Source organism: Myripristis murdjan, chromosome 6 (assembly GCF_902150065.1).
Source record: "Myripristis murdjan chromosome 6, fMyrMur1.1, whole genome shotgun sequence".
NCBI classification, from domain to species: domain Eukaryota; kingdom Metazoa; phylum Chordata; class Actinopteri; order Holocentriformes; family Holocentridae; genus Myripristis; species Myripristis murdjan.
The window spans coordinates 9094752-9119413 of NC_043985.1; the positions used below are offsets into that span (position 1 = coordinate 9094752).

The 24662-nt window shown below is 45.8% G+C and overlaps 2 protein-coding genes across 4 annotated transcripts in view; both read left to right on the plus strand.

Annotated features, from left to right (window-relative positions):
* Positions 1-5904, plus strand: part of ca5a (carbonic anhydrase Va) — a 31793-nt gene extending 25889 nt beyond the window's left edge. The window contains exon 9 of the mRNA XM_030054498.1: positions 5889-5904. The gene's annotated coding sequence lies outside the window, so the exon portion shown is untranslated. The remainder of the gene's footprint in view (positions 1-5888) is intronic.
* Positions 717-24366, plus strand: slc7a5 (solute carrier family 7 member 5). Of its 3 annotated transcripts, none has more exons than XR_003928391.1 (11): positions 717-1523; positions 3971-4096; positions 15792-15897; positions 16282-16326; positions 16485-16608; positions 17882-17985; positions 18159-18255; positions 18356-18505; positions 20806-20983; positions 21122-23592; positions 23716-24366. XR_003928391.1 is itself a non-coding variant. In XM_030054496.1 (10 exons), the coding sequence occupies exons 1-10, from the start codon at positions 971-973 to the stop codon at positions 21175-21177; spliced, it is 1539 nt and encodes a 512-aa protein (XP_029910356.1). In that variant the 5' UTR covers positions 717-970; the 3' UTR covers positions 21178-24366. The 3 variants fall into 3 exon arrangements, 1 of the variants encoding a protein (XP_029910356.1); XR_003928390.1 differs by having other exon boundaries at positions 21122-22278; positions 22314-24366; XM_030054496.1 differs by having other exon boundaries at positions 21122-24366.
* Positions 24367-24662: the final 296 nt, after the last annotated feature.

The window sequence follows — 24662 nt, forward strand, 5'->3', positions numbered from 1 at the left end:
CAAATAGTCATGCAGGCTTGGTAGCTTTGCTCTGGGGAAACAGATTTCATCACCCTGCTGGAGTAACAAGTATTTGTTGTAGGTGTTACCTGTTGCAAACCTGGTGAATCACTGATGTTTAAACAGTGGTCATGTCCTGCTCGCTTCACTGATCCTCCTCTTCTCTGACGTCTCATGAACCAAAATGCACAAAACCTCACACAATGTGCCCAAAATGTAGTCAGGAGACACATTTTTTACACGGCAATCTTGAAGACCATGAAGTCCAACAGTCAGATTTTTCCCAAAAACTGTAAAACATTTATAGTTTGTTCACTAAAACTACTCTAGTCCACAGCAATATTAGACAACCCCAAATAAAAATCATTATAAAACATCTTAAAATATGGGTAATCGACAAAAATGTCTGACAGTGAATGCACATTAAACACATTTTCCTAGAAAACTCAGTTGTTGTGTTTGTGTTTGTTTTTGTGAAATTGTTATTATTATTATTATTAGTAGTAGTAGTATAGAATGCTTAAAAACATTTTCCCGGTAACTTTTTAGCGTGCCTGTTTCCGTGTTGCCGCTGGCAGCTCGGACCCGCAAAAATCCAGGTGTTGTGAGTGATGAGTATGTAATGACGCCATTAACCGCTAGAGGGCAGTGGCTGACAAACGTGATCCTGAGCGGCCCGCCAGCATCAAGTGGGGCGGATAAGCGGTGACGCTGTTTGGGAGGCCGGCCTTGACCGAGTAAGACCGTCATGCTTCTCTTCCTCACAGTTCTTTTGTACACAGAGTTAGGAGAAAGCACGCCACCTTGACACCGACTCACACGCCGCGGACTCCTCGTGTTTGAGCCTCGCCGGTACAGAGAGCGGGAGCGGCGGCAGAGGCAGAGAGAGAGCCCGGGCAGAGCGGACAGCTTCGTGTCTCCTCTGGGAGAAAACTCAAGTAAACAGCGGAAAGAAAGCAGGGCAGCGGCGATGTCAGCTTTAAAGAAACGGAACTCGAACTCGTCGGCCGACAGGGAAGAGGACCGGCAGGTCACGGAGAGGATGCTGTCCCCGGGCAGCGGCGGGGAGAACGGCGACCCCAGCCAGGCGGTCAGCGGAGCGGAGGCGGACGGGGTGGTCCTGAAGAGGACCATCACCCTGGTGAACGGCGTGGCCATCATCGTGGGCACCATAATCGGCTCGGGCATCTTTGTGACACCGACTGGCGTGGTGAGGGAGGCCGGCTCCGTGGGTCTTTCCCTGGTGGTGTGGGCTGTGTGCGGCGTCTTCTCCACGGTGGGAGCCCTGTGCTACGCCGAGCTGGGCACCACCATCACCAAGTCCGGGGGGGACTATGCCTACATCCTGGAGGTGTACGGCTCCCTGACGGCTTTCCTCAAACTGTGGATCGAGCTGCTCATCATCCGGCCGTCCTCGCAGTACATTGTCGCCTATGTGTTCGCCACCTACCTCCTCAAGCCCATTTTCCCCGACTGCCCGGTGCCGGAGACCGGAGCCAAGCTGGTGGCCTGCCTCTGCATCCGTAAGTAAACCGGGCCGGGCCGGGCCGGGCCATGCGGGGCGGGATGATGCAACTTAACACGGTGTTGTGTGTTGTAGGCTAGCGCCGAGATGCGGTTATACACACTTCCTGTCTGTGTCTCAGGATGGCAACGTGTCAGACACACACACACACACACACACACACACACACACACACACACACACACACACACACACACACACACACACTGACCCGCCATTCACACAGCGGCACAGCATCCAGAACCAGCGCGCCGCATCTCTAGGAGCACGTGTGCTGTTTCCATGCAGCTTGCGTGATCAACACACCCACGCGCGCAGGCACACGCAGACAGCGTCACGCACGCTAACCCACAAGCAGATGGTGAAAAAAACCCGCGTTATTTCATCAGACAGTGATGAAAGACAGAGCAGTATACCAATGCGAATGAATTTATTCATACTGTTCTTGTTTTTAGTCATTCTGGTATTCACCCCATTATTATTTAATCAAATGTTTAATAATTATTTGATGTTTTTCCCTTCAGTCAGATTCACTATGTTACCATAAATGAACAGTGCAGAGGTCCCAGTGCCACATGAGAGCAGATCAGCGCTTATGCCCCACATTTTAGGGCCGGACTGGGTGAAACGTCCAAGCAGCTGAGAGCTGTCCATCAGCACCGGCAAGATCTGAACTTCAGTTTTGTCATGTGCAATAAAAAGTGTAGAAAACGTGACATTTTTATTAAAGAAAAATTAATATAGATCCCTAACCCATGTGCTTGGTAAATAAAAATTATGCACATGGCTGTATAAGTGCTCTTTCCTCAAAAACTTTGTCTGTTTGTGGTTGTGTGTGTGTGTGTGTGTGTGTGTGTTGTAGTGTTTTCTAAAGCGACTTAACCAAATGCTTTGTGTGTGTGTGTGTGTGTGTGTGTGTGTGTGTGTGTGTGTGTATGTGTGTGTTGTGGGTTTAGCCCTAGATTATTCATTAGCAACTTGCCAGCTTTAAGTTTCCAAATGCTGATTGTTGTTTTTTTGTTTACCTTCGCACACATTCAGCCTCCTTCACTGCTTTCTGTCGCTCCGTCTGAATGCTGAATACTGTACATAGTGACATTGTGTGTGTGTGTGTGTGTGTGTGTGTGTGTGTGTGTGTGTGGTGCCAGCTCAGTGCTAGTCCCTAATCCTCAGAGTGACTGAGACCTAAATCCTAACCGAGACCACATGACAGGGCCTTGGACAGAGACACACACTTATCTCTGTGTGCTGTTCACCCTCATGTATGTTTGCCTCTTTATGTGTGTAATGTGTGCATGTGTCTGTGTGTGTGTGTGTGTGTGTGTGTGTGTGTGTGTGTGTGTGTGTGTGCTTTAGGCAGTAGGGTGGTCAGGGTCATTGTGGGGCTGAGAGCCAAGTCTGCATAACACACACACACACAGACAGGCAAACAGCCCCAATGCATTCAATATGAATGTACAGCTAATGGGGAAATCCATGTGCCTGTGTGTGTGTGTGTGTGTGTGTGTGTGTGTGAGTGTGTGTGTGTGTGTGAGTGACTGAGTGCGCCAGCCCAGCCCTCTACTGTACTCTCTTGGTGTCTTTAACACAGAGTCTCATTGTGGCTCTCTATTGTGGCTCCAGCCTGATTTAGAAGCTTTGAAGGGACCTGCTGCTTTAGTTAATCACTTTTAATGGGGTCCTGGGATAGGGGTGGGTTTGACAACTCTTTGTGTGTGTGTGTGTGTGTGTGTGTGTGTGTGTGTGTGTGTGTGTGTGTGGGAGGACGGGGGCTTAGCTTTGCACATGTGTATGTGCGAGGGAGCGAGTGGGGTGGTGGGAATAATTTTATTCCCTCAACAATCTGTTTACCCGTTCTCCACGCTCGCCTCCTCTCTGCTTGTGTCTCACTGTGTTGCAAGAGCCCCTCTCTCTACTGCCAAAACAATGCTCTCTCTCTCACACACACACTAAAACACACACCCTAAAACACATTAAAACACTCAGCCAGAGTCGCTGTTTGAAATCAGACAGTATTCAGGGCAGCATCAGGACCAGTAGTGAAACTTTTTTTTTTTGGATACTCATCAGAAACAGATTTTTCTATGTAATTGTCCCCAAAAGACAAAAAGCTTCCCACAGCAACATTTATCGAAGCTGCAACAGGAAAGGCTGGTGTTTATGTGTCCAACAGGCAGCCATCTGTTGCGCAGTATTCGACAGGTCGGGCATCTCTCCTCAGGTTTCAGATGTTGTTGTGAGGACGCTGAGAACAGACATGTGACTGAGGTGCAGCGTGTAGGTTTGAATGAGAGAGAGAGAGAGAGCTGTGTGGTTGGCAGTAAAAACCAGGACAGCCTCATCAAAGACCTGCTGGGTAGGTTTTCTTCCCCAATCACACCACTGAATGCAGTCTCTCTCTCTCTCTCTCTGTCTCTCTCTCTCTCTCTCTCTCTCTCTCTGCAGTCTTGCTGACCTTTGTGAACTGCTACAGCGTCAAGGCGGCGACCCGCGTGCAGGACTTCTTCGCTGCGGCCAAGCTCCTGGCACTCGGCCTCATCATCATCATTGGCTTCGTCGAGATCGGCAAAGGTATCCCACAAAAACACACACACACACACACACACACACACACACACACACACACATACAGATTTAGAGAAAAAATCAGAAACACCTATAAAGGTCTGATGTGATTATTTTTATTTGTCCTTTGTATTTAATTTAATGTCCCATGATAGAACACAGACAGTACATAAGAGCAGCACAAGGGGAGGCGGTGAAAGAGGGGAGGCATGCAGGCTGCAGCAGTGACATCTACACACACTTCACCTCAAGTCAAGGAAATGATGTAAAACAGCAACATGCTTCCTTCACAGCAGTTTGTAAAAATTCAAAGAACGTACATACATGTTGCAGCTCATTCCGTGCCCGAGGTGCATAAAAGGAGGAAGCAGTTTTACGGAGCTCTGGGTGCAGCCTGGGGACATTTAACAGAATCTGATGAGCAGATCTAGTTGCAGCCAATGAGGTGTGAGCAGGTGGTTTACCTGACAGTGCCTGGGCGATAAAGAGCAATATGTGTATTTTTCTTCTCTGGTAGAAGAGGACCCTCCTAAAGATTCATGTAAAAAGCAACGGTGAGTGTGTGAGCCTGAACTAACACACTGTACAATGATGCCGAATCCAGTTTTTTTTTTTTTTTTTTTAAGTAAGGATGATGTTGCATGCATATAAATCACATCACTGTAGTCTAACAGGTAGAAATGAGCAGAAAATTTGCACAGCACTACACACTACAATGAACTGTATTAGTTTGCATGAATCAATGAGTTATATAATAACACACACACAAAAAAAGAAAAAACTAAATCCATCTTACAGAACATCGTGCACAACAAGAGTTTAAAATTGGGGGAAAATATGCCAATGTGAACACTGGATGTTAATATTTCCTGATTAATGTCCTGTGGCCTATTTTTTTCTGTTGTTCTGTCTTTCCAAGTTGAGTATCTGCACACTTCTGAAATCATACAAGCCTTCATCTGCATATAATCATAGAGTCAACATGCTCAATCTTGCATTTTATTTTTTTGAGCATCAGATGCTTAAGTATAAAAGGTTAAAAGACGCAGTGCCACAGAACAAAGGTCTCTATGGCTCAGATTTATTATAGTCCAGTCATTTTATGAAAAAACCTAGGAGAAATTGCAAGAGAAGCAAACTCAACTGATTTTGTATCCTCAATTTGTCCTGAGTGAGGGAAAAAAAGTCCCAAGAAATCCCATTGGTGGAAAGTTTTGAAAATCACCTATTTATGACCACATATTACCAAAAAACCCTGTTTTTAACACACAGGGGAAAGGGGTTCCAAATTTTACTTTCAGATATCACTATAAAAATTCACAAGTTGATTACACACGCAAAGACAAGAAAAAAAGTCAATTACAAGTTCTTTGAATTATTCTGTTTACACATGCATATCACACATTATCTGATTTGATATGGGCTAATAAGGAATATAAGGAATAAATGCCAGAACAGATATTTAAACAGTGAATTAAAAGGTTACTATCTATACAGTAACCTTTTAATTCAACTGTTATATAGTAACCTTTTAATTCAAGGTTGACCCCAATTTTGGCCTAAAATTACTGGACTATTAACCAGCAAGACACACATGTAAGTATTTTAAATCAGAAGATATTCTCGTAAAACAACAGTTTCAAAATAACAGCTGCTGTTTTGGTGAAGTCACGCCATGTTTGGTGATCCATTCTGGCCTAAAACTTTTATTTGTGAATTGCGGTTGGTTTTCACGGGCTCCTAAACTCTGCTCTGTTGAAACACGGCTTCATTCACATGGACGAAGACACAAAGACTCACATGCACAAACACACCTGCAAACCGTCTGCACAGATTTGACAGTGCATGCAGGTAAGTGGCCCTCTCCACTGTGTGAGACACATGACTCGGCCTGTCTTCTCCAATCAGAGGCCTCCGAGTGAAGGCGTGGATAGGAAGGAGGGGGGGACGGCAGAGTAAGGTGAAACCAGGAAGGGTTGCATCAACCACAAGTCTCATTTCACTGTGCGCTCTGTGCTGCCGAGCAACTTCCCCCTATGTGCCCTCATCTGCCCCCGGGACAGAGACACACCCAGGTCTGATCAGGAATCCTTAAATTAAATGGATTTATTTTATTAAAATGATTTATAGACATGAATCCTCACAGAGCTCACTTACATTTTTAACCACAGCGACAATCATTTAATCACCATATTGTGATGAAATGCTTATTTTTCTCCTGATGAGATAAATCCTGCCGTCCAGTGCAACAAGTGCTTTCAGTCAGATCTTGGCGGCTGTAAGGACTCCAACCCACAGATCTGAGAGTTTTTTTTTCTTTTGAGCCTCTTTCATGCCTTGTGTGTATCAGGCTGCATAACCGGAGCAAGAGCTCTTTTTTTTTTTTTTTTTTTTTAAATAATTTTTTTAAAATTTATATCATACATACACAAAACATACCCTCTCATGCGTAAATGTACTGATTTATACTGCAAGCTCACAATAATAATAGTGGTAGTGGTGGTAAGGTTAATAATGATAACAATAATAATAATAACAGCAATGACATGATACAAATATCACGAGAGTATTTAAAGGAAAAAAAAAATAAATAAATAAATTAATTAATTAATAAATTAATAAATAAATAAAAATTAAAAAAAAAAAAAAAAGGAGCAAGAACTCATCAAAATCTGGTTTTACTCGAAGGCCCATCCTGATGAAACCTCATCTCAGGCCAGACTGTTGTCTTTGTTCGGCTGCAGAAGTGAATCGGTCGAGGTGGATTTGTTGGCGTTTGGCCCCCTGGAGTCCAGCCGAGCTCTCATTAAAGCCTCAGGCTGTTGTGAAGTGGAGCCAGAGACGGGGGGACGGCACAGAAACCAAACAGAGGCCCTCAGTGGCCACCCAGCCCCTTTCAGTCCGAGTCTGTTCATTAGCTGCAGGAGATCTGAGTCACGCAAAGAAACACACACACACACACGCACACACACACTCAAACAAGCATGTTTCAATATTCCTCTTACTACAAATTTTCATTCTATTAAAGGTGCGCTCGGGCAGGGGCCGTGTTAAAGGCAGGCAGGGAGTGAGCTGAAGTTGAGTGCATGGGCCGGTGCCCCCTAGAGGCGGATGGCTGTAACTGCAGGGCTGTTGCTCAGTCGCTGAGTTCTGCCAAACTTGTCTCGGCCGAGACGTTTTAGGTCCGCTGGGTTCATGTCATAGAAATCAGACTAATGCCCACAACCCCTGTCGCTCACATTTTTAAATATTGAAGGTGACATAATGCCGTTCCACTTCCTTTGCAGCAGCTCACACACTTGCGAACACACACACACACACACACACACACACACACACACACACACACACACACACAAAATACTTTTAGCCAGGTAACACCATGTCCTCAGAGGCTTATATCCCCCCTGCTGCCTGTGTGTGTGCGCGTGTGTGTGTGTGTGTGTGTTGCCAAGGCCTGCTGTGTTCCTATGGCTGGCTCTCTTCCTGTCCACGGTGAGGCTGTCAGTTGCTGTACTCTTCAGAGGGCGAGAGATAAGTGGAGGGAGCAGCTGATAGAGAGAAAGAGAGACAGAAATATAGAGAAAGACAAGGGTGCAGACGCTTTTAGATCAGAGGAAAGCTGCTTGGGTGGAAGAGAAAAATAAGGAGGCAAACCCGCTGAATGAGAAGTCAACTTCCTCGCGCCAAGTGTGTGTGCTGAATGTGAATGCGCCGGTGTGAGACTCTAAAGTAACCCTGTTACTGAAACGGCTCCTCGAGGAACTCAAATAATTCGATTACTAAAAGTCCTCGAGCCGGTTCTCCGCTTTGAAGCTTTGCTTGGTCTACACAGCGGCCTGCGGAGCGCTCGATTTGACTGTGCAAGCTGCAAACTACAGCAGCGAGACGGAAGGGAGAGAAAACACAAGGCGAGGAGAGGAGGAGGCACAAGTGTGTAAACTGTGGGACTCCCAGTCTGTTCCACCACAGCGGCTGAGCCTCTGCTCTCCTGCTGTCATCATCACTGCCTCTCCCCTCAGCTGACGGCTGAAAAATACTCGGGTTCTGAAATGTTCCCGTGGTACTGACCGTCTGAGCGGTGAGGGGAGCAAAATGTGCTGTGCTGTTTAACAAGAGTCAACAGCGTCACAGATGAGGCACAAACCGACCGCCAACACAAGAGTCGACAACAGCAAAACACAAGAGAGCATTAAAACACTTGGACAGACATTATGAAAATATTTGACAAATGACAGTCTGCACAGGTCGGTTCTCAGCCTGCACCGTGAAGCTTCTCACATCATGTGATTCTCTGGTCTGAGGCGTCTCCACACAGAATCAGGGGTGAAGAGATGTGAAATGTAAAGTGGAGCCAGACCATGAAGTGATTAAAAAAGTGATCTATAGAATCTTAAATTGGATTCTATAACAAATAATGCCAGGTAATGTTTTTGGACTGTTGAAATATGCAGATTTTTCTCAAAGGAAACAAAGTAATTAATTTTAGGAAACCTGGCCCACTTCTTTTTTTTGTATATTTACTATTCGCTGTTTAATGAAACACAAAAATATTTCTGATCTGATTAATCGATGGGATAACGGGTAGGATGCAGGCCTAGTGGGCTTGTTTATCATAGCGCTGTGGCTTTTCTGTTGCTGGTAATGTTCGCAGCTCTGATAAAGAGCCGTCCTGAGTGTGTAGGTTCCTGAGCTGAGATGCGGCTCCAGGTGCAGAGTCCCAGCTGACTGCGCGCTCGCTGTGCAGAGCAGAAACCTCAACCTCACCTGTGACCCCTGACCTGCCGACCCCTCGCCCGGACGCGATCCCGAGCTTTCGCTTTAAAGTTTTACCTCGAAATTCAACAGTTTTGTTGTCGGTCACAGACGATCCGGAGCTGCAGCACCAGAACCAGAACCAGAGTTTTGTTTTTCAGGCTGTCTGCCGGTGCTTGAAAAGCCTGGAAAAGTCTTGAATAACTACAAATTATAATCTACATTTCAAAAAACTGTAAAAGTATTAAAGACACAATTACAGTTACTTATTTTTTATTTCCTTTGTGCAGCTTGTTCGCTTTTTAGATAAGAATAGCAAAAGGGCATGTAAGAAAATGTTTTTCTTTATATGTGCTTTATCAAATGCAGCTCCTCAGAGTCAGTTCTCCTCAAGGGGTCAGTTTTTGCTTTGTTTTTTTTTTTCTCATTTTGCCCATTTACATTTTCATTGGCCAATCAATCAGATATAGTTTCATTTTGTCAGTTTCATCATTTTTTAAAATGAATCTTATGATGAGTTGCTGGCAGCATTAAAATGATCTCAAAGTCTTAAATTTGCTTTGAAACCCACAGGCACCCCCATTAAAAACAATAGTAAAGCTAGCAGGCGGTGTGTGTGATGTGGTGTTAGCAGAGGTTAGTATTACCTTGGCCGGTGTGCGACGCCGCGTTTGGTCCAGTTTGGGACTGTTTTCTTATTACTGAATTATGTTTGAGGAGCTTTTTTGGATTTGGCACCCTGCCTCCCAGACATGAAAGGCCTGGCGTTAAACACATAATCACTGAGGTGTAGAGTGCCCCTTCACACACACATACATACACACACACACACATGCACAAAGTGGGAGGCAGGGAGACACTGCCTGTTTGTGTGGAGGTCAGCGGGCTGGCCTCTCAGATCGGCTGACCCGTGGGCCAACAGGACCTCAGCCACTGACTGGGGTGATTCAGAAGTGGGGCAGGACGGGAGGGGGCGCAGGGAGGTCAGAGAGGGGGAACGCTGGGGAGGGAGAGGGGGCGAGGTTTTATTTTAACAAAGAGAGAGGGAGAGAAAGAGAGAGAGGGAGCAGGAAAGAAAGAGAGAGAGAAAGAAAAAGAAAGAGAGATGTGTGGCACCTTTGGCAAGCCGGGCAGCACTGGCATAGCTCAGCAACTGGCATACTGGCATCACACACACACACACACACACACACACACACACACACACACTGAGCCTGCTCTTCTGGAAGAGCTACAGCTTGATTCATACTGACAGGCTGATACTTTGCACAAATGCTCATAAGAGCACAGCTCAGTGCGTCAGTAGTAAGGTAATAGTAAGGTTGGACGGCTGTGGAAGTGCTGAACTCAGAGGCGTCACACTCGATCAGTGACGGCCTCGTTAACTCGCCTCAGTCAAGTAAACGGCTTGTGCACGTCTGGAGACCTAAACAGCCGCTGAAGCCCGAACGCCTCAGACTTTTTCAGTGGCTTACAATTAAATGCGAACCCTTCATGTCTAGGGCCCATTTAGATGTGAATACTCAAATACTCAAATTTTTTTAGCTGAGTGGAAGCTCAGCGAGTCTGTTCACTCGTTGAGTTGACTCTCATTAAGCCCCCACTTGAAGTGACTCTGATATGGACAAGACATTTTGGTTTGTGTTAATTGAATTATTAATAGGAATGGTCGAGGTGTCATGCAGGTCAGACAAAACACAACATTAAAATAATAACTAAAATAATACAAATTATTTGTGTTGGAGCGAATCAGCCCTCGGAAACATGAGCAAAATTCACTTGGGGAAAAGCCAATTTACAAATTAGCCAAAAAAAAAAAAAAAAAAAAATAGTCGAACATAAGTAGAAATATTGCAAAAAATAAAATAAAAGGCTTCTGAGATGTTTACCAGGAAATTAGCAAAACAAATAACCGGAAAATTGCCCCCCCCCAAAAAACTGCAAAGAAAATAAAAAAAAAATTAAAATGAAAAGGTGAAAAGGATATATTCAGTGATGCTGGTTGTGGAAAACAGATTTCGTCCCCCACTCAGACTTAAAAACAAAACAAAACAAAACAAAATAAAAACAGCTTCAACCAATCAGGCGGGATGAGATTTCATCCCGTGGCGGCGCTCCAGCCGAGCAGCACAGGGCAAGTCACTGTGGGTTATATGGATGGATAAATAATTGAATGAGCAGACGAAGCACTTACTCTCTGGCTCGGTGTGTGAGGGTGTGTGAGGGTGTGTGTTGTCGCAGTTTCCATCCGGTAGCGGGACACAGAGTGTGTGTGTGACAGGCTGAGATAAGACACACTGACACCTTATCCTGACCTGTCCTGGGCCAGCATATCACTAACACACTGCCTCTGAGCTCAGCCTGTCTCTGTGTGTGTGTGTGTGTGTGTGTGTGTGTGTGTGTGTGTGTGTGTGTGTGTGTGTTTTCACGGAGCTCTGTCAGCGCCGGTGCTGTTTAGTACGCGGCCTGCGCTGCCGTCTCAGATTAAAAGCCAGTGTAATCCCATTAGCTCCGTTAATCCCTCTGCTTTCTCAGTCTGAAATCTGCCCACGCCTCCGAGAAAATCTGTCTCTATGTGTGTGTGTGTGTGTGTGTTTGCTTGCAACACAATTTGACTTCCTACAACATCCAACACACACACACAAACACACACACACACACACACACACACACACACACACACACACACACACACACACACACACACACACAACGTGTATCGTCACACTTTCACCATGCAAATGTCCCTGCAGAATTTACATGTCATGGTTTACATTTTCAAACACTTTTCTACTGAAATAGACACAGTTTGTCACCTGCAGCAACTGCGTGTGTGTGTGTGTGTGTATGTGTGTGTGTGTGTGTAAATACAAGGTGTGTTAGTTTGTGGAGTGGGAGGATTCCAACCGTGGATCAGGAATTGTAAATAAAGTCATTTGCAAATCCGTTTTTGTTTTCAATAAAAGGAACAGAGAACTCCATTTGTTTAGTGGTAAACATAGAGCCCAAATCCATGTAATCCCCCTTTTTTTTTTTTTTTTTTTTTTTTTAAACCAGACCCGCCGTCGCTTTAAATGATATGTAAACTCAGCTGCTGGAGGTAAGGGCTTCAGCTGCCTTTCCTGTGCTCTCCGACTCGCCTTAATCCACATAAAGCCAGTCTCTTAGAGGAGTCCAGACCCAGAGCAGCTAATACCTGTTTAGGTATAAAGCAGGAGCGTGAGGAGTAATTCTGCTCGTTTGTAATTCTAGTCTCTTGCCAGTTCTCGTATCCGTGGGCAAACAGGGCTGCACTTAATCCTGTAAATAGTTTGAATTTAGTGGAAACTCGATGCGCCAGATTACCGAGATTTAGACAAGTACGGGGGCCGTGTGGCTCTGGCTGCCTCTGTCATCGTATGAGCGTGTGTGTGTGTGTGCGCTGCTCTGTGACGATCCTGGGCTGCTAATCCACAATCCTGCGTTTCTGTCCCTGCATTCACTTTATTTTCCACAGAGCGGCAAGACAGCCCCCGAAATAACACTTGGAGCGCAGAAATGAGCACAAACAAAGTGGATTGTAGATCCCAGGAGACATTTTTGGACAAAATTAAATACACTACTCACAAAAAGTTAGGGATATTTGGCTTTCGGGTGAAATTTCAGGATGAACCTAAAATGCATTATAACCTTTACAGGTGAACTTAATGTGACCTTCTGTAAACTATGTCCAACTGTTCAATGTTTCAGTACTTTTTGCACAAGTTGCTGTTCTCTAACAAGGAGTTTAATGTCAAAATTCACATCAGGTGTTTGATGCTCCAGCTCATCGAGGTCGTATCATTAGGGAACGGCTGCTGGAGACTGGGGTACCTCAAATGGAGTGGCCTGCACTTTGTCCAGACCTGCATCCCATAGAAAACCTATGGGATCAGCTGAGTGGCCGTGTAGAGGCTCGGAGCTCTGTACCCCAGAACCTCAATGTCCTGAGGGCCACCCTTCAAGAAGAGTGGGATGCCATGCCTCAGCAGACAATAAGTCGACTTGTGAACAGCATGAGATGTCGTTGTCAAGCTGTAATTGATGCTCAAGGGCACATGACAAGTTATTGACACTGACATTTTTTGTTGTGGTATACCCACCACTGTTGTTGGCTTTTGTTTCAAGAAATTGTTTGAGATGAGGAAATCAACAGTGTATGCTTCTACTTAAATGCCCTACTTTCATGATATAATATCACTGTAGCGTGAACATTTTACATTTTCCATAAATTTCACCCAAAAGCCAAATATCCCTAACTTTTTGTGAGTAGTGTATGTTTTCTTGGTTTTTTTTTTCCTAATTTGAATTGGAAAGTAGATCTGGCACAGAGTATCTGCATGATAACTCCATATAGTAACTTTAAGAAGAAACAACCTGATCGTATTTTCACAAATAATCATTAATACACACACACAGCACAGAGCCACTAATGAGGAGATTTCAGCAGCATGTGGACTCGTCACACACACTCTCTAGTGAGCGAGTTTACATTTGCAGGCTTGGTTTAATGATAGGAGTTACATTGTTGAGTTGTTTGTTCCTCCAGTGACCGACACATTTCTCTCTCAGGCCGCTCAGACACAATAGAAGGTGAAAGTGTTTCACCATCAGTGGCTGCTGACACAAATGTGGGTCAGCCTGTGTTCATGCAGCATGCACTCGCTTGCATTTGAAAGCGTGTGTGTGTGTACTTGTCCACTTTGCACTGTGTGTGTGTGTGTGTGTGTGCGTGTCTGTCACCGCCTGGCACTGATGCCATGTGACCAGCTGAATGTTCCCTGAGCAGGATGGTCCGGCAGGAAATGAGGGAAGGTGGTGCGCTTTGGAGGAACAGGAGGAGGAAACAACTTTAAAAATGCTGAGTGGGAAAATGAATACGACAGAAACAGGCATTTCGAGAAAGGACAGCCGTGACTGAGACGTGGGACGTGTGTGTGTTTGAGCACAGCTTCTTTTACCGAACACGGAACATCTTCACCTGACTTCTCGTTAAACCTTACTGCTTGCACTTCCCGCGCTCCTCCAGTCGTCCCTGTTCACTTAACAGAAGAAGTCGGTAACTTCCAAATGGAGACTTTTGAGTTGACGATGAAGTTAATGCAGTAAATTACGACACACATTCATTTGTTGCAGTGGAGTGCAGATCTCTGCGAGGCGTGCCCGGGAGGCGTGTGGCAGGGTGGGCTGTGCGTCCGGTGGTGGAGTGAAGGGGCGAGAGAATATGCAGAATATGCAGAGTATGTTATCAGGCCACCATAAGTGATAAGTGAACTGAGTGTTTTCAAATGGCCGCAGTGCTGGAATGCATGTTTGAACGAATAAAAGCTCCGGTTTTCTTACCTTGGCATGCAAATGTGGACAGAAACATGTACAATGATCAGGAACGCCGCGGTAGATTACGTGGTAGAGCGCGTACCGCAGATCAACCTTACCTTACCAAACCTTACCAAAGTCAAAGCCAAACCATGTCATCCCTGCTCTCTCTCCCCTGCCTGTCCTGTCTGTCTCTACTGTCACTATCAAATAATAAAAAAAAAAAACAAACAAAAAAAAGTTTAATAAAAGAGTTAATTTCAAACTGAAAATGCCACCAAAAGAATCCACCTCTTTTCCACTTCTTCTGGGAATCTCTGACAAGAAGACGTGACTGTGATGCTGTTTGAATCTGTGGAGACGAGGCATGATTGGTTGTTCCTCGTGGAAAGGAATGAAAAAAAAAAAAAACACGATTCCAGACTGAAGCAGCTGCTGATCTCCTGCAAAACAGTTTTTCAGAGGTTTTGAATCTTGATCGTGCAGTCATAACTGTGCACTAAAACAAGTTGCACTGAAAGGCCCAGTAGTATGCGAGATTAGCTGCAGACAGATACACACACACACACACGCAAACAGATACACACAACACTCGAGTCCCTCCAGGCTGCCACCCAGCGGGGCTAAAAAATGTCAACAAACAGCCGTACAGTGTCAGATTGGAGGTTAAATCGCTCCTAAAGTTTAAACTCTCCCTTGTCCATCATCACGGAGACGGCGTGTCCCGCTCGGCTCGTTCCCACGCTGCAGAAACACTCCCTATGCCAACACTGCCCAGGGATGTTGGTTTAGCAACTGTCCCTGTGTCTGAGAATGTGTGTGTGTGTGTGTGTGTGTGTGTGTGCGTGTGTGTGTGTTTTGGGGCACAGCTACGTCAGGAATGTGGCACAGATTCCCTCTGACCCTCAGGGGGGTGGAGGTAACCCAGAGGTTAGAGACGCCGACCCGGCCGGCGCCCTGAAGCACCTGACCGATTTAACCAAAGCCAACGAGAAACTCTTCCTCCCTCCTCAGCTCCTGTTGAAGGGTTTTTTTTTTTTTTTAAATCAAATGTCTGTCCTCTTTCTTCTGTCTGTCGACTGTCAAACTTTAATGAGGATGATGGGAGATGGAGGGAGGACCGATTCAGGGCCATGAGGACGTTTTGTTGAGGTTGAAAGATTTCCTGAAAGATTTCAATCTGAAGTGGCTGTGGCCGTCTCTCTGTTTTTCTTACCCCCGTCTGTGTCTCTGCTGTGTGATCCGTGTCTGAGGCAGATCTCCATCGCAGCGCCGCGGTCTGGGTCACTTAGCGACCCTCTTGGCCCGTCTGACTCCTTGTAATTCTGCGGCCCCCGACTGATCCACATTCTGAGACGGATTTAACCTGAATGTTTGTCTTTCTTCCCCGGAGGCACTGTGTGTGTGTGTGTGTGTGTGTGTGTGTGCACGTTGGACAAACACAGTGCATTGTTCAATTCAGTGTTCCACAGTGCAGGTACACCACACAGACGGCTGATCGCGCCCGCAGGCTGCAGACGATATTGCGAACAGACAGGACTGCAGCTTTTTCTGGACCAAACTCATTTCTCTCTTGTTGTTTTCCCTCTCCTTTGTTCCTCGCCTCCGCCAGGTGACACGGTGCGTCTTCAGCCAGAGAATTCCTTCAAAGGGACCAACTCTGACTTTGGGAAAATCGGTCTGGCGCTCTACAGCGGTCTGTTCGCCTACGGTGGCTGGTAAGTTCACCTTTCAGTCGGGCTGCAGTCACTGTCCATTTTATAATATGTGATAATTTTGCTGCTCAGTCACCACATTACACTGTGTAATTTGTGTCACTGATACATATGGTACAGTCTTAGGTTACTTAAATTTAAAGCCCTAAGATATAAAGGAACAGTTCACCCAGAAATGAAGGTTTTGGTATTATCTCCACATCCAGGAGAGGGGTTTTTAGTTTAGTGCATATCCATACTATAGCATTTGGTTTGAAAAAAAAAGAAGAAAACACCAGATTTTTATTTTTAGGGATGGACTTCTATAAAATAGACGTGTGTGTCCGTGTCCCGTGTCCAGGACAATGTGAAGCGTGACATGATTCTTGTCTTCTGCTCTGTTTTTAGGAACTACTTGAACTTTGTTACTGAGGAGATGATTGAGCCTTACAAGTGAGTATTGTTGACTCTCCTGCCTGCTGTCCAGGTTTTAAATCGAAGGTGTTTTAGGCAGAGCCAGGAGGGATCGTGTATAGTTTGAATCTATATCATAACTACAAATACTTCCAGGGATGCAGAGTTTTTTTCCTAATCTCTTCCTGCCTCTCCAGGAATCTGCCGCGCGCCATCATCATCTCTCTTCCCATCGTGACAGTCGTGTATGTTCTGACCAACCTGGCCTACTTCACCACCCTCTCCCCTGACGACATGCTCAACTCAGAGGCTGTGGCCGTGGTGAGTTCACACCTGAGCACACTCTCCTGTCTGCAGACCAAACAAACCGAGGGGGAAACTACAAGAGCAGACCTGATGGATTTTTTTTTTTTTTTAGGTGACTGGCTGCTCGGTCACTTATCCTTTAGAGCAAAATTTACCGTTGGCAGAGAGCTGGGTGGCGGTGATCAGATATCACTTTTTAAACGTCTGCTTCACATTTAGCCTTGCGCTTGGAAGAAATGACCTAATAGCTCTTTCGCAAATAATTGTAATTCCACAAAAATGTGTACTGTACAACCTAGTGGACATTTCAGGCAAAACTGCTGTTTGGTAATGAGTTATTCAACAATTTGTCGACGCCCCCAGAACCACAGTCGCTGACATAACAGGACAGGTTATTGCTTGTGTTGCTTTAACCTCCCTACTAAAACCTAACAAGAGATTCCCTTTGCCTTATCCTGCCTTCAGGCCTTCAAGTCATGTCAAAAATGAAAGAATCGCAGGTAGAAAGCACATTAATGAGCCAAAAAAGTGAAAACAAAAAACAACAACAACATGGAAAGTCAGACTTGAAAATGTGCCTTCAGGAAAGATTTTTGGGATTATTCAGGCCACTGAGCTCGGATTTTGCAGCGGATTTATCTTCTGAAATAATTGAAATATAAAATGTAAATGTATTTCTCCATTAATGTGGCTGTAACTTGCCTCAAAAGTGAAAAACACTGACATTTCCTTTGTGGCGAACACACGCTGGTCCCTGAATCTAACACGTTAGACGCTGGCTGCCTCTAACCCTGCCTCCCTGCGTCACACAGAGGCAGTAAAGCTCGCCACACACTCTAGCGGTTTGAAAACCACATGCAGACACATGCCACGTTCTTACAGCGCGCATCATGCAGCGCCGTATGCATGGAGACAGCTCCAGACATGCAAGATATCGTGTGTGGGAGTTTTCTAGTCTGCGCAGTGTTTGTTTTTGTCTGCGCTAAAATGAAACGTGCTACACCGAAAGTTTCCTCTCCTGCAAAAAAATAAGTATGTAGATCAGCTCCGTTGTGTTGCAGTTTGCAAGTTTTCAAATCTGTCGTGTGTCATAATTTTGCAGGAAACCTCAACTGCAAACAAGACAGAAGAGTTTCACTGGAAATGAATGACTCATTTTTTAAAAGAAATTCAATGCAACTCTGTCGAAACCAGCTTTGTTGACCATGCACTGCCTAATTATGGTACTTGTGTGTGTGTGTGTGTGTGTGTGTGTGTGTGTGTGTGTGTGTGTGTGTGTGTCCTGCAGGACTTTGGGAACTACCACCTGGGTCCCATGGCATGGATCATCCCAGTGTTTGTAGGTCTGTCTTGCTTTGGATCAGTGAACGGCTCTCTGTTTACCTCCTCCAGGTAAGGAACACACACACACACACACACACACACACACACACACACACACACACACACACAGGAAAACAGTGAGCACTCATTAAACATGCATGCACAGACCACCCCTTGATTCATCTTGTACGTGCACACAAAAGCATGACCCTGGGTGATTCTCGTGGTTCTCTCCCCCTCAGGCTGTTCTTCGTGGGCTCCAGGGAGGGTCACCTGCCCAGTCTGCTGTCCATGATCCATCCCAGCCTCCTGACCCCCCTCCCCTCACTCATATTCACCGTACGTGCACCACCACATACACTGCTCTCACCTTCCTTGTGGCACACCTTATATATTTCATTCCTCACTTCACCGCCCCTCCCTCCCTCTCTCTCTCCAGTGCGTGATGACGCTGCTGTACGCCTTCTCCAACGACATCTTCTCCGTCATCAACTTCTTCAGCTTCTTCAACTGGCTCTGCATCGCTTTGGCAATCATCGGCATGATGTGGCTGCGCTTTAAGAAGCCCGAGCTTGAACGGCCAATCAAGGTGAGGAGCAGCACAAACTGTATAAACATTGAATTTTAACTGTCCCAAGTAAGAACGCTGAGTTACAGAGTGAGTTATCAAGTTGTGATGATACTGCTTGTACTAAAAACACAAGTATTGGCTTTGTTTTGTTTTGCGTTGATAAAACCTAGACGCTGACTTGGTAGCTAAGTGTCGGTTCGAGGAGGATGTTGGAATGGCGAGTAGAGAAAGAAAAGAACAAACCGTCTGCGTAGTGCGGCACATCTTGCCGTGCACTTTAGCAGGAAGAAAGACGCTGTGGAGCCAGATGAGCTGAGGAGTTTTCGATGGACTAGTGAGACAAAGGAGGAGCTGGCGGCGTGAGAAGACAGTGAATAATAGATAGTGGGGAGAGGAGAAGCCAAGTAGATAAAGATGAACACTGGGCTCTGTCACCGCCGGCACCCACTCAAGTTAGCTTTGGCAGCACAAGATCCGTCTCCCTTGTCTCATGCCAGCCAACAAAGCTCCATTCAGCGGAGCCTGAATGGCGGCAGGTCGGAGGTAAAGGCACAGAGGAGAAGCTGGATGCTTATCAGGCGGCGGCGGGGCCTGGCGGGCACCGAGCGGACGGGCACTAGAGGAAGGACACTGTGCCCGCGGAGTGGACCCGTTTCCGCAGGCACACCTAACACACAGAGGACCATTGTGCATCGGATTCGCCGTGTGTGTGTGTGTGTGTGTTTGTGCTTGTTTGTTTGATGTGCATCACCTCCCCCTCCTCCTCCTGAACCAGTAGCAGAGGGCTGATGGTCGCCCCGGGTCGGCTCGTCTGCCTGCGAGCACGGCAGCGTGTTGATCACAGGCAGACTCTGGCAGGGCAGTGAAGTGAAAGAGGCCGTGTGTGTGTGTGTGTGTGTGTGTGTGTGTGAGTGACAAAGTGGTGGGACAGTGGTGGCACTGTCTCTCTCTGTCAGCCCCTCGACCTCTCATCTGTCACTCTCTCGCTCTCTTTCTTTCTCCGTCGTCCCCTCTGCCCTCTTTCTTCGCCTGTCACATTCCTGTTGTGCAGCAGCGTTTCGCCGAGGGGTTGGTGAGTTTACAAACGGAGCCCCTCGGTTCAGAGACGGCACCCACAACAACCCAGCGGAAGACGCTCCCGCAAAGTAAAACCCCTCAGTGTTTTGAGGGAGAGGCGCAGCGTGTCGGGGCGGCCTCAGGGCGACGGCGTCTGCTCACCGTTAACAAACACGTTTCTTTAATGAGGAAAGCTCCAGTGTGCGTTTACCTCATGACAACAGCACATCGGCTCGGACCGCACAGGAAAACATACCACAGGTTTATAGGGACTGTCTCGATTTTCGAATGGTTTGAGAACAGAATCAAATCTCACTTCACATTTTTGAGTTCTTTATGAGGGTTTATCAGGGAATTAGCAAGGCTACAGCCGCTCACTGTGACGCTCTTTGTCTTAATCCCACTGCTGGGCGAGAGTCTTCGGCCAGATTCATGATTGTTTATGTTTCGACTTAAGAAAAAATTGTTTTCTTGGAATAAAACTTCTCAAATTCGTTTTTTTTTTTCCTGATCTTTAAGACCCTTTGCCTGTCTTTAACTTCTTACAGAGAAAAGACAAACCTTGAATTTCAAACCCCCCCAAAAAAGAAGAAGAAAATCCAAGGCCCAAAGTGATGGCTGATCAGCCACTTTAATAAACTCTGTTCTATTTTTTCACGTTCCCTTTTTCAGTTAATCTGTGTAATCCGTTTCCAGAGAACACCTCTCTGTCCTCACACTTGTAATCTCAATCAATCAGTTGAGCAAATATTCCAAGTCTTTATAGGTTTTTGTTAATCTAAGATGAGGATGAACATATTCTGTGAAGCTTTACTTGGTGTGCACTCTAGCTGGCTCATGTTTCATGCCACCTGAAGATAAGCTCGCAAATTTTACACTTACAGGTTTTGCCAAATGACGGCAAACAGTGTTTTGTTTTAATGAAAAGTTACATTTGTTGTCTTAGCCTCAATGATATGAAGCCTAAAGTTTAATTCAGGCCCTATTTTGAGCGGCAAAATGCAAGAAATTTGTAAGGAAGATTCCTCTAAATCTCTTCTGTCATTTCTTACCATCAGTCTTATATATGTTTATGAATCTGTGAATTTTTCTTACTTAAAAATGTTCCGTTTTTGCTCCCCGGGTCCGTTTGTATGTATTCTCTCCCCAGCTCTGCAGACAGTCTAACAGATGATCTAACAGGGGACAGCCGCCGAGAGGCTCTTGAACCCTCGGGCTTTGGTTTTCACTTGAAATAATCCCTGTGCCCTCCTGTCGTGCAGGTGAACATCCTGCTGCCCGTGACCTTTGTGATGGCGTGCCTCTTCCTCATCGTCGTCTCCATCTGGAAGACTCCGAAGGAATGTGCCATCGGCTTCGGCATCATCGCCACCGGAGTGCCCGTCTACTTCTTTGGCGTGTGGTGGCAGAACAAGCCCAAGTGGCTGCTGCAGGCCATCTGTAAGTGTGTGTGTGTGTGTGTGTGTGTGTGTGTGTGTTCTCTGTGAAACACATAAAAGTTGCTGGAAAAAAGTTGCACTGTACATTTAGGATCATTTTGACGAGTGTGTGTGTGTTTGTGTGTGTGTGTGTTTACAGTTTCCACCACGGCGTTGTGTCAGAAGTTGATGGAGGTGGTGCCGCAGGAGTCGTAAAAAGGCCACGCCCCTACAACAGCCAGTGGCCAATCAGACAGCGCCCACAGTGACCTCTGAGCTCTGACATCACTGCTGACCCAGCCTGACCTCTGCTCTACACACACACACACACATGCACACACACACACACACACACACACACACACACACACACACACACACACACACAAACAATGGCCTCTAAGAGAAATACTGAGGCGTTTAGAGCAATCACATCTTTACCTTGTCTTTTGTCTGACATTTTTGGGTTTATGATTATTTTCAGTCTCTAACCCAAACAAAAAGATGAGAAGTCCTTTTTCATTGTTGTATTTTATTGATGTTTTTTCCATGTTGGATTGCGACAAGTAGTTTTTTTTTTCATTTGTATGTTTCTCTGGTTTTCTCTTTCTTTCTTATCCTTTCCATGTTTTTGGGGTGAAATTAGTCAAATTCCCTCCCTCATCACCCGCCTGTGCTTAGCGAGTTGTGCCTTATGCGGCAAATGAAAGTGTAAGTGACGAGGCGGAGGTCGCGCCCCGCCGGCCTCGCCAGCTCGCTCCTCCAAGAATCCACTTTAGACCAGAAAAGACAAAAGGACAGAAACCCTGTGCTGCGGGTGGGAGAGATTAGCATTCTCAAATATTCAGGAAGTCCTGCGTCGGAAACATTCAGGCCTGCAGTCCGTTACAATCACCTGACACTTTTTACTTGAGTCCAAATCAGACTTTTTCCAGATTTTCGTCTTTGCGAGGAGGTGGCAGAACGTCTGTCAGACTGTGTGTTGTTAGCCATACTGCCAGTTACTGCTGTTGTGTTTCAGACGAGTGCAGTCTCTGTGTTGTTTTGTTTTTTAAAGTCTGTGCTGCTGTAGTGAAGTGGGCCTGTCAGGAGATTTGAAGATTCAGTGCAGTCGAGATTGATTTTTTTTTTTTTTTTTTACTTGTTTTTTCAGTCTTACCTGGTCAGTGTGACACAAACAGAGACCAGACAGCAGGCAAATGTATCCCATCACACACACACACACACACACACACACACACACACAGCCTCTCTGCCAAGTCTTACCTCAGCACACCAGTGGAGTCACACATTGCATGAACGTGGAGGGATGCTCGAGTCCCAGTCAGGAAATGTATCTGCTCCCTTCTCAGGAAGGAGAAGTGAAAAATGCGTATCCGTAACCGCGTCCTTTGGAGAGAGGAAGATGAGCCAGAGAAGTTCTTGAAATTTTTGAAATGTCTGTTTTTTTTCTTTTTTTTTTTTTTTTTTAACAAAGCAGTCTTATCAGTCGAAATCAGAGTGAGTGTGACTCACCGACCTTGGATCATTTCCTCTTCTGTCCCTTTGTTTTCCTTCTATAAATAATACCACCAGACAGAGTTTCACTTGAAAAGTTTCAGTCCCTCTGCCAGTGTGCGATGTCGCCTGTACGGCTTTAAATCCCCTTCACTGAAGACTGCACTTAAAAAAAAAAAAAAAAAAGTAGAGTTCATATGCTCACTCATCAAATTCAATGGCTTGACAATACAGCTCAGTGCTTGGACCTGTCAAAAGAAGTCTTCATTACTGCTAAATGACCGGCACACTTTACTAGTTTGAGTTGAAAAAGTGTGTGTGTGTGTGTGTGTGTGTGTGTGTGTGTGTGTGTGTGTGTGTGTGTGTGTGGGAGTGGTGGTGGTGTGGGGGTTCTGCTTCAGCTCTGCCCCTGCACTCACTGCATGTTGGTGTTTGAGCTTCCTCATGTGGCGCGTCATGAAATGGGGGCCCATGAAATGTGCTGTGTGCGTCCTGAGGCGGAGCGGCCCCGGCTCTCGGAGCTCGGCGCTCGGCGCCGTGCAGAGGCCCGTGGGGGTCCGCCGCCTCTCTGTGGTCGACGGGACTCCCCGCAGCGACACTACCGCCGCGTTTTCATGCTGTTCGTTAGAGTTGGGATCCGTTTGGGCGATCGTTCTCACCTACTTACCCCCCGACTTGGGAGTTATTTTTGTATTTTGTATATTAGACTGTGGAGTCCTGCTGGGTAGATTGTAGCCCACAGACTGACAGCGCGACACACACACTGTCAGATCAGAGTGACAGAGTTGCTTAGAGAAACCTGATGATATATATATGTGCGTGCGTGTGTGTGTGTATGTATGGGGGGCGGGTTAGTTACAGTTGTATACATTTTTTAACATTTCTTTCTTGCTGTTGTGGATATTTCTGGTTATTACATGCTTGTGTGTGTGTGTGTGTGTGTGTGTGTGTGTCTGTGGCAAGGGTGGGAGGGGTCTATACGAGGTTGTCATTGCATCACTCGCTTCTCATGTAAGCGTCCTCGACACAGATAGATGAAGCTTAAGCGTCCGTTCCTAGAGTAAGAGTCATTACGTTTACATGCACAGGAAAAGAAAAAAAAAGAAGAAAAAAAAACAAAAGAAAAAGAAAAAGGTGAGCGCCTCACGACTCGGACAGTAGCGCGGTGAAGGCAGCGCCCATGTAAATACACACTGGCATGAAGTTAGCGTGGTCACAGGCGGAGTGTTAGTGCTGTTATTTCCCTACTGCTGACAGAGAGCAGGCGTTTCAGAGAGGAGATGGGTGTGTGTGTGTGTGTGTGTGTGTGTGTGTGTGTGTGTGTGTGTGTGTGTGTGTGTGTGTGTGTGTGTGTGTTTGTGGGGAGACGTGTGTGTGGGGGGGTATTTTTAGTTATTTGTTGTTGTTGTTATTTAGTTATTTGTCCTCTGATTCTCTGTGTCTACTTTGTTTCCACACTGACAGTCTTTGTTATTAACGTCGACCCTCCGGCAGTGGATCATAATGACTTGTTGCCATGGCAGCAGCCAGCCATGCGTCGTTTCTATAGAAACAACGGTGAGCGATGAGACGCGGTGCGGTTGCCATTAGAGACAGTTCTGAGGAGAGGAGGTGGTGTGTGTGTGTGTGTGTGTGTGTGTGTGTGTGTGTGTGTGTGTGTGTGTGTGTGTGTTTTGGTGGGGGGGTGGGGGGTGTTCATGTTTATGTTTTTAGACGTAGAACCATTCTAACACTCCAGCCGTCACTGAAGCCGATGGGGAGACTAATCTCAGTAGGACTGTAGAAAGTTTATTTATTTATTTTTAGGAAAACTCTGTTGTTTATTATTATTAGTCCCTCTAATTTTTTTTGTTATGGGGCATTTTTGTGAAAAAGTGCTTTTCCAATAAATTTCAAGTTTTTTTCCTACTCTTGTGTTCTGTTGTGTTTTGTTTTTGGTCTATTTTTTGTCTCCTCCTTTCTCCTTTGCTATATTTTTTTACATTATTTTTTTTCAGTTTCTAATAAATATATATAATCACAGCAAATCAATAGAAACTAATCTGAATGATGACAACTATCTTTCATTTGCATGTATAGTAGACTTTGACCGGCAGAAATATAGGCTGCTAATTTCCTCTTCATGTGATGAAGACGCTGAATGTACAAAAAGAGCTGATGAGCACAATCTAGTGCAACAGATATACGTAAAAATGAGCTGTAAA

What these genes read in the sequence shown, in the direction of transcription:
- slc7a5 (XM_030054496.1), top strand. Translation starts at nt 971, where the DNA reads ATGTCAGCTTTAAAGAAACGGAACTCGAACTCGTCGGCCGACAGGGAA. An exon ending in CTGTTCGCCTACGGTGGCTG is followed by an intron (nt 15,898 to 16,281) that starts GTAAGTTCACCT and finishes CTCTGTTTTTAG; the next exon opens with GAACTACTTGAACTTTGTTA. An exon ending in AGCTTGAACGGCCAATCAAG is followed by an intron (nt 18,506 to 20,805) that starts GTGAGGAGCAGC and finishes CCTGTCGTGCAG; the next exon opens with GTGAACATCCTGCTGCCCGT.